Raw genomic sequence first — 9,069 nt, 5'->3', positions numbered from 1 at the left:
AAATATATTTGGTAAAGATTAGGTTTAATAAATAAATTCTCCATCTTTATATACTCAAAAGATATTAAATTTAATTATTATATTCATCTTTATTATTTAAGAAAATATCTTATTTAGTGTAATGTTTGAACTCATTAAAAAGAGGTACACACGCAAGACGCGTACACCTAAACTCGTATATATTAAAAGTGTGAAGGGCCTTAAAATTGTTCTTTGAACTTTTCGTCTTTCATTAAAAGTCTTTGCTTTGGATAAAATCATTTTTCACTATTTTTTCCTAATATTTAAGAGTTAAAAATTATTTAAATGTATTTATGGTAAAACCTTTTCTTATTAGAAGTTATCAGAATTAATGACAACAAATACTTTTTCCCTTTGTTTAAGAAGTCTAAATCAACTAAATTTGATTTTAAGAAGATTTGAAAAATCTAAAGATAAATATAAAAATATTAGAATAAGAAAAATTTAAGAAATACCAATTTTTAAAAAGTTTTAAGTACGTAATACGAATGTAATCAATGATAAAAATCTCCATAATAAAAAAAATTATTTAATTTTAAATAATCAAATGTTATACGTGCGAGACACGTAAGGTTAACTAGTAAACAACCATAAAGAGGTGTCTTTTATCTCATGTACGAGACATGGTTCTGTCAACTAATAATTATTTGACTAAATGATTTGTCATCATCCAATCTATTAGGAATATATTGACTCATAAAAAAGTTTCACCTTTTCACAGATTAAAATAATAAATCAAACCATACAGATCATAATAATTATATCAAGATCAAGAGTATACGTACATGTAATGCACTAGAGAAGTTGTTTATTAATATTTAGAACATAAACAAACATCTCCAGTTGATCTGTTTAATACATGCAAAATGTACTAGTATAAGATGTTGGAATATTACTATTCTCATAATTAAGATCAAATTATATTTAATTTTGTGCTACAACCATCAAGATGTTTGTCCTACCCCATCTTTGATTGTGAATATTAATTTATAACTTATAAAAATCAACTATTTTAATCTTTCATGCATGCGTCAAAATACTCCACATACAAAATTTTCCACTATATAAGTAAATGACATACATGTTAACATAATGATCTATTTAAATAAAGAATTTATTAAATTAATTAAATAAAATAAATTGTCTTCACATGGGATGAAAATGTAATACTATAACATAAACCACATGGTTAATAGTATATCCTATTATATGTGTCTTCTAATTAATGAGCCTAGTTTGCTACCCCCTCATTCGCATTTACTTGTCACTAATTTTTTAATTATATTTCGACTTTTACTTGTCATTTTAGACATATCAAGAAAAGACAACTTTTTTTTTTCCTATTTTACCCTTCACAATAATTGTCTTTTCTCCAAATTAATTTCAAGACACAATGTAAATATCATTTAATAAGGATACTATGGTAAAATGACTATGTTATTAATTATTTATCTTAATGAGTGTGTCAAGTGAAAATGTGAATAGTAAAAGCGAACGAAAGAAGTATTTGTAAACTTTTTTTTAAAAAAATTGGATTAAAACTGATTAGGATAGAATAGTAAATATATTCACTCGAAGGACATATTAGTCTTTCAAACACTATGTGGGACCAAGATTTTTGAAGTTGGAGTCGAAGTTGGAATTGAAGTTGGGGTTGTGTTTGTCCATGAATATAATTAGAAGCCGTTTGGTCATAGAATTTTTTTTCTTTTTTCCGAAAAATTATTTCACTTTAGTGAAAAAGGTGAAAACACGATGCGTTTGACCATGAATTTTCCAACTCCAATTTCGAAAAATTATTTGAAAAAGTGAAAATAAGTTTTACTTTTTTCACTCATACATCTCTCACAAAATCTCAAAAACAACTTTAATTTTATATTCATGGTCAAACACAACTCTAACTCCAACTCCAACTTTATCTTCAGCTCCAACTCCAATTTCGAAAAAAATAATTTTCATGGCCAAACGGGGCCTCAGAGTTGTTTTTGAATTTTTGTGAGAGAAGAAAAAATAAAAAAAAAGTGAAAATAATTTTTTTTCTATTTTTCACTTTTCCAGGACAAATGATTTTTTTTTTTCAAAAAAATGAAAAGAAATTCTGGGAAAATGAAAAAAAATTCATGGCCAAACGGCCCATGTAAACAACCCAAGGGTTTTTCCTCCTCATCCTCCTACAAAAACCCCATTTACACACACACAACTCCAACCGCCTTTGTATTTTTTTTCGAGAGAGCTAGAGAGAGCCGCCAGCAGCAAAATGGGAGTTTTCACCTTTATTTGCAAAGAGTCAGGAGATGAATGGAGCGCTAAGCAACACAAGGGTGATTTAGAAGCATCTGCTTCTTGTACCTATGATCTTCAACGCAAGCTTGTTCAAGCTGCTCTTGCTTCTGACTCTTCTGGTGCTGTTCAGTCTTCTTTCTCCTATGTTACCCCTTCCTCTGCTGTTTTCCAGGTATAAACCTTACAGAATTCTGAAAACTTAAATAGATCTGTTTTGTTTTCTTAATGAATCTTTTGGATCTGGGTATTTTATTTATGTTACTTCTCTTTGAATATTTGTTTAGAATTAATTCGTTGAAAATAATGTATTGTGTGTCCCTGTGTTAAATGATTTTGTATTTGAGAGGTGTGTAGCGAATGAACATTGAGTAGTTATGGAATTGTAAATCGGAATATGTTTGTTTATATGTCTGATTTAGCCTGGGAATTAAATAGTTTATAGATTCTGTCTTTGTGGTTCATGTTTGATTTTATGGAAATAGTATATGGCTTTTAAGTTTTTGCTTAGTTGAAAAAAAGATATTAGAATAGAATGCTCCATGGCTATTTGGTTGTTTTCTCTTCTACTGGAGATAGTATTTTGTTTCTATGAATTTGTTGATTGTGAAAATTTCTTGCTTTCAACTCCTTTAACAGAAGGAACTACACTGGAATTTGATGATATTTGAGGTAGTATAATTCATTGTTCACAAAAGTTTGTATATTGATGCCATTGTTTGGGACTTTGGTTGATAGAGTCGGCGCTTTATGTTTATTATACGTGCTCTTCTTGAGGGTTCTGTGATGATACAATTGAAGGCTTGTTTCTCTAAACATTTGCAGTGGCCGCCTAAGATCTTTCGCCTTCGCCGTGCTTGAGAGATAATGCTGCTTTTATCCTTCCTTGGATGTCTGTGATCCCTCAATCGTATTGATTTCCATAATTTTCCCTTTACCTCAAGCAGATCTTTGACTTTCCCTTTTTTCCGTTTGGATTTTTTTTTTAAATTCTGTTGTAGTATTGTTCTGCTGCTATTTGTTTTTGTTAATTTTGTGTTGTTTCTTGTAAGCCTCTCTACCTAGGGTTTTGGTACACTCTACCCTCCCTTTACACTCTATCCTCTCTTTCACTGGGTATTTTGTTGTTGGATGTTGTTTCTTGATTATCCATGGGCCTCATCAGGTGGAATCTATGTAGAAGACTCTTCTGGCCAAAACTGTAGTTTATTGATTCTTTCTGTTATTGTTTTTGTGATGATAAGTTGTACGAACGTGATTCTTATCCTCATAATTTGCACATTATATAGGTGATCATTGGTGGTGGTGGTGGTGGTTTCGTTGGTGGTGCAGCAGCAGCAGCAGCTCCTTCTGGTGGTGCAGCAGCAGCAGCAGCAGCTCCAGCTGAGGAGAAGAAGGAAGAGAAAGAAGAGAGTGACGATGATATGGGATTATCACTCTTTGACTAGATTGTCATTACTATATATTAGTAAATTCCTGTTTCTGCATCTTTTTTTAGTGTCACTTTGTTGACCCTAAAGTTTTTGATTATTGGATTATCGGTGTTTAGGTGTCTAATGCCATTTGTGTTTTATGGTTCCCAGACTCTTTTTCTCTTGCTGTAGTTTTTTACTAAAGAATGACTTAAAGTTAGCTTCTCCCTTAAAAGTATCAACTATTAAACCGAAGTTTTTCCTTTCGATTTTGTCACACTAAATTCTTTTAATTGTGTGGGGTGTGGTGGTTGTGCAGATCTGTGTATATCTGTGGACTCCAACCACCCTGCATAGTGTAACTTACTGTTACCAATTTCCCATGCTTAATAAGCTAATTTTTATATTGCTTTTCTGCCACTGAATCAACACGTCGTTCTAAAGTTATTTTGTTGTATAATATCAGTTTAAGTTATCAGGGTTAAGTGTGTTGAAGCCGCTGATAAAACCAAGGTAAGCTTAAGTTATTAGTGTTAAGTGTGTTGAAGCTGCTGGTATAAAATCAAGCGAAAAGATACAGAGTCATTACTATATACTAGTAAGTTTTCTGTTTCTGCATCTTGTCTCTGTCATTTTGTTGACCCTAAAATTTTGATTATTGGATTATATGTGTTGTTTAGGTGTCTAATGCCATTTGTGTTTTATGGTGTTCCCAGACTCTTTTTCTCTTGCTGTAGTTTTTTACTAAAGAATGGCTTAGAGTTAGCTTCTCCCTTCAAAGTATCAACAATTAAACTGAAGTTTTCCTTTCGATTTTGTCACACTATTTCTTTTAATTGTGCGGGTGTGGTGGTTGTGCAGATCTGTGGACTCCAACCGCCCTGCATAGTGTAACTTGCCGTTACCAATTTCCCATGCTTAATATGCTACTTTTGCTACTACCTTTCCTTTTCTCTCTTTTTTCTTAGTCGGTTTTTTTTCATTTTCTTGTTTTCCTTCTCAATTTTTCTCCTCTTTTTTATTTTTTGTAGTTTTTCTCTATTTTCTATTATTTTTCTTTTTTTTAAAAAATATTTTTTCTCCTTTTTCGCTTGTTTTTTCTCCTTTTTCTTTCTTTTCATTTTTTCTACAAATAAAAATACAAACTATAACATATATAATCTATAATATATTAAAAGTGTGAAGATCATTAGAAAAATGATTTGAATTTTTTGCCCTTGTTAAAAGTCTACACTTTAGACAAAATTATTTTTTTACTATTGTCTTCAATTATTATATTATTATATTATAATATTTAAATTAAAAATTTCTACAATAGATGATAAAAGAAAAATATCCTTTGAAAAATTTTCCTTAAAAGACATCACAACCAACTATTACCCTAAAGCTTCCAAAAAAAAAGAAAAAAGAAGAAAACAAGTTATTTTAACTTTTTAAGGAAAAAAAAATTGACACGTTTTTAGAAAATTGGAGATTGGAGAATTTTTTTTCTAATGAATTTGATACCATAATTAATATTTTCCTTTTGGCAACATAAAAATAAAGATCTTCTATACTTTTATTTGATATCATAATTAATTTTTCCTTTTCGCAACATAAAAATAAAAATCTTCCATATTTAGTTTTTTTTGGGTAGAAAAAGGTATTGGAGAATTTTTATTTTCTGGGTAGGAAAAGTAAAATCGCGGGTACAAAGTGTAGCAGACCGGTTTTGACTTTCGAAGTAGGTTATGACTTAACTTTTTCAGATTGTGTTGGGTAGTAAATGATGGTACAAAATGCATGTTAAGGGTGAGAACTGATCTTGAAAAGTGTCTATCTATGTGTTGTGCCTGTATGAGGGGGTCTATATGTGATATAATTATCAAAATTGAGATATTATGTGATACGTGTGTGACCGTGTGGGGTCTTATGTGATATTAATAGCCTTGAATACCCATGAATAATTGTATTATATTGTAAAAATGCTTAATGTGGTACCATTGTTGTATTGTGATTATATTCACACTTTATTGACATATGAGACATGCGAAAATTCATGGATGAAACAAAAATAATGAGTGGAAATATAACATTGTGGTGGTTGTGGAAATATATCATGTGGTTGGTTGTGAAAATATATCATGTGGTTGGTTTTGGAAATACTCATTGTGATTGGTTGTGAGCATTACATCTTCATATCATACTCATTCATAAAATATTAGTACCACCATAACAACATCTGATAAACATTGGCAACACCTGATAACACCTTTCTAAGGGATATGTCGGAAAGAAGATATGATATACATGGATTGATTGTATACGGGTTGAAGAACCCCCCATAGGTCCTACATTGGGAGGCTTGCCTCCATAGGCATATACGGGGATTGTGCGTCGATTCCAAAGATTGTACGATGACCTCGTGCATCATCATCATCATTATATACATTGCACTTACTTTATTGTGTTTATATTGTGTTGTAGTGACATATTGACTTGCATTTATGTAATTGTCTTATCTTCTTTTACTTGTATTTGATGATCTTGTATATACATGTTCCCTTTTGTTCTGCTTATATGTGATATAATGCATACTTGTGTTCTATCTTGTTGTGATGTTGTAATATATGTGATATATTAGAACTGTTAGTGCAAACGGTGTGGGATACCATTGTAGAACATTTTCTGATGGCAGGTGATGTGCACTTAGTGTATATTTTGTATGCTTTATTTACTACTTTTCTTGGTCAGTCTATGATACCTACAAAGTACAAGTGGACCGTACTCATGCCCACTGTGCCCTTTAGGTGTAGGTCCTAGCTCGAGTACGCGTCAGCTTGCTTAACCCGAGCGATTATTGGAGCTTCCAAGGTAACGGTTGGGCATTCATGCGTCTGAAGTTCACCTCTATCTTGCTATAGTAGTTATGTTTTTATTAGTATTCAGAGATAAATATTATTCTTTTGTGGTTATTTTTTTGATGTATTTGACTCTTGGATTGTATTAGTTGTTCGTACACTATTTGACACCTGGTTTTGGGCATGATTGGTATTTTGAATAAGTTCTTTCCGCATTGTTATGATTACTTGTATGGTTTGGCTTCATTCTAGAAGCCTTACCTTGGATATTTCTGTCTTTTATTTTTTATTTTTGAATCAGTTTGGGTGATAGGCTTACTTGTCATGGTACACAGCGATAACTGCCATCATGACCTTTGTTTTGGGATTATGACAAATTGGTATCATAATATCTAGGTTCATTGGTGTAACACCCTGAATTTGGTACTCGGAGCACTACACGGTGCTCAAAGGACCACAAGCTAATCCATGACTGATATCTGTAACTGAGCACTGCATAATATACTGTATAAATATGGAATAAAAGGATGAAAGACCATAAGGTTCAAAACTGAACACTAATAATAATACTGAATGTGGTATAACAATACTAAAACAGCTGAAATAACTGAAAATACTGAAGTCTAAATATCTAATCTGAAAGACTCTAAACTGTCTGAATAAGGAGTTGATGGGACATGTCCTCAACTAACTCCAACTACTGTAGTAAACTAAGTACTAAAATACTGAAATGATAAAGCATCCACAAATGATGAGGACTTACTGCTCATATATTGCTGCTGACTAAAACCTGAGCTACTAGGTGCGATCGGAAACCTTAGCATCCGAACCTATGGTATAAAACATTATAGTGCAAAAGAAAAGTATGCGTCAGTACATGAGAATGTACTGGTACGCAAGTGAGGTAGGATGAATGCATGGGGTTCATATGCATAAACTATAACTGACTGATAACATGAACATGAACATGACTGTGTGAGGATACATGCATGAAAACATAACTGCAACTGAAATATGTGGATTCTGAATACTGAATATACTGATAACATGGCTTACTGATTGCTGATATAACTGATACTGGGTGACTATTGTTGACAGTCTTGATTCTGATAGAATTAGCTGAGTTCTGTACTAAGCTGAGTGACTGTATCTGACAGTCTTGAGATATGTAGAACTATCTGAGTTCTATTACTGAGACTGAGTCTGAGACTATGAGAGGTAGTCATTTAACCGACATACCCCTAATAACCTGTTATAGCTGAGTTGGGGTCCAATCTGTAGCCCCAATTGGAAGGGTGTCAATACTGCGCCACTGGTAAAGACAAACTGTGAGTGACCCTCATCTGGCAGTGTCCCCAAAGGAGAACGGTGGAAGCCTTATATGGCAGTGTTAATCCACCTCATCAACCCTCAACTATCAGTGTTGATGTCTCAATCTATGCTGGCTACATAGTTCTGGAATGCAAGGATTGCTTCTAAGGGTCACACCCTCTACCGTCAGTATGTGCCCTCATCCTTAGGTTCGCTCCGTGCTAAATCCTACTCCCAACTGAATAGATACTGGACTGATTATACTGGGATGAACTGGACTAAGTTCACTGAGTTCCATGGACTGACGGATTATTACTGAATTCTGTTAACTTACTGAGTTCATGAGATTACGGAGTTTTCCTAAGTCATGTAACTGACCGAATTCTACTGATCAAGGTATCACTGAGATTATCATGAAACTGACACTGGCTCTAGGCGCACAACTAAATTATCGGGTATAAATACTCCCAAGACTCGATGACATAAAAGTAAATCATAGAACAAGTTCGAAAGCACAACAATGGCTATATATACATCCATAATTCATTGACTAAGACATTTCATCAAACACTTGACATGCATTAACTTGTACATGAATGGGGATTTCACATTAACATGCTATAATGGCACTTTTTCCTTCACATATATTTTATCAAACACATGGGGTACATATTTTGGTTATACCATCATCAATGCATCTAATTATCATGGTTGCATAAATCAATTTGCAATTTGAAGGGTTTATCATGAATATTACGAAAAACATCACATAATAGGATCAATCATTGGAACATGTAATTTAAAACATGAATCAAAATCCAACAACAACATGAACATGAATTTCAATTCAAATAAATCATGAACATTCATAAATACAAAATCTTTAGATTTTGAAAAGAGATTCTTGGGCTTCATGAGTGAAAGGGACCCATGAATCAACCCTTGACATACCTTAGAACGTAATTCTTTAAAGGTTCTTGAAGAAATTCTTAGAATTGTCTTTGATTTCTTGAAAGCTAGGGTTTTGTTTCTTGGGAGAGAATATTCTTGATTTGGGGAAAAAGTGAGTAAATAATGATTTGAAATTTTTTTAGGGATTAAATCCCGCACCTGGACGTGTTAAAACCTTAGGAAAAGACCAATTTATCCCTGGATAAAATATTTATTTTTCATCAAAATTTCCCAATTTGGCAGGCTGGCGCGAT

The 9,069-nt window shown here is 32.6% G+C and overlaps 1 protein-coding gene and 1 non-coding gene across 2 annotated transcripts; both read left to right on the top strand.

Annotated features, from left to right (window-relative positions):
* Positions 1 to 2,078: 2,078 nt before the first annotated feature.
* LOC107877883 (60S acidic ribosomal protein P3) lies at positions 2,079 to 3,883 on the top strand. Its single transcript, XM_016724670.2, has 2 exons — positions 2,079 to 2,476; positions 3,591 to 3,883. The coding sequence occupies exons 1-2, from the start codon at positions 2,279 to 2,281 to the stop codon at positions 3,747 to 3,749; spliced, it is 357 nt and encodes a 118-aa protein (XP_016580156.2). The 5' UTR covers positions 2,079 to 2,278; the 3' UTR covers positions 3,750 to 3,883.
* Positions 3,080 to 3,203, top strand: LOC124886145. The gene has a single exon (XR_007043233.1). It is a non-coding gene; the product is annotated as a small nucleolar RNA SNORD14 (small nucleolar RNA).
* Positions 3,884 to 9,069: the final 5,186 nt, after the last annotated feature.

Source organism: Capsicum annuum, chromosome 7 (assembly GCF_002878395.1).
Source record: "Capsicum annuum cultivar UCD-10X-F1 chromosome 7, UCD10Xv1.1, whole genome shotgun sequence".
Lineage (NCBI taxonomy): Eukaryota > Viridiplantae > Streptophyta > Magnoliopsida > Solanales > Solanaceae > Capsicum > Capsicum annuum.
The sequence above is the reverse complement of the archived record's forward strand: the minus strand, read 5'-3'. Positions and strand labels throughout refer to the sequence as shown.

Coding starts and splice junctions, on each gene's coding strand:
- LOC107877883 (XM_016724670.2), top strand. CDS start 2,279: ATGGGAGTTTTCACCTTTATTTGCAAAGAGTCAGGAGATGAATGGAGC. Junction 2,477..3,590: donor CTTCCTCTGCTGTTTTCCAG/GTATAAACCTTA, acceptor CACATTATATAG/GTGATCATTGGTGGTGGTGG.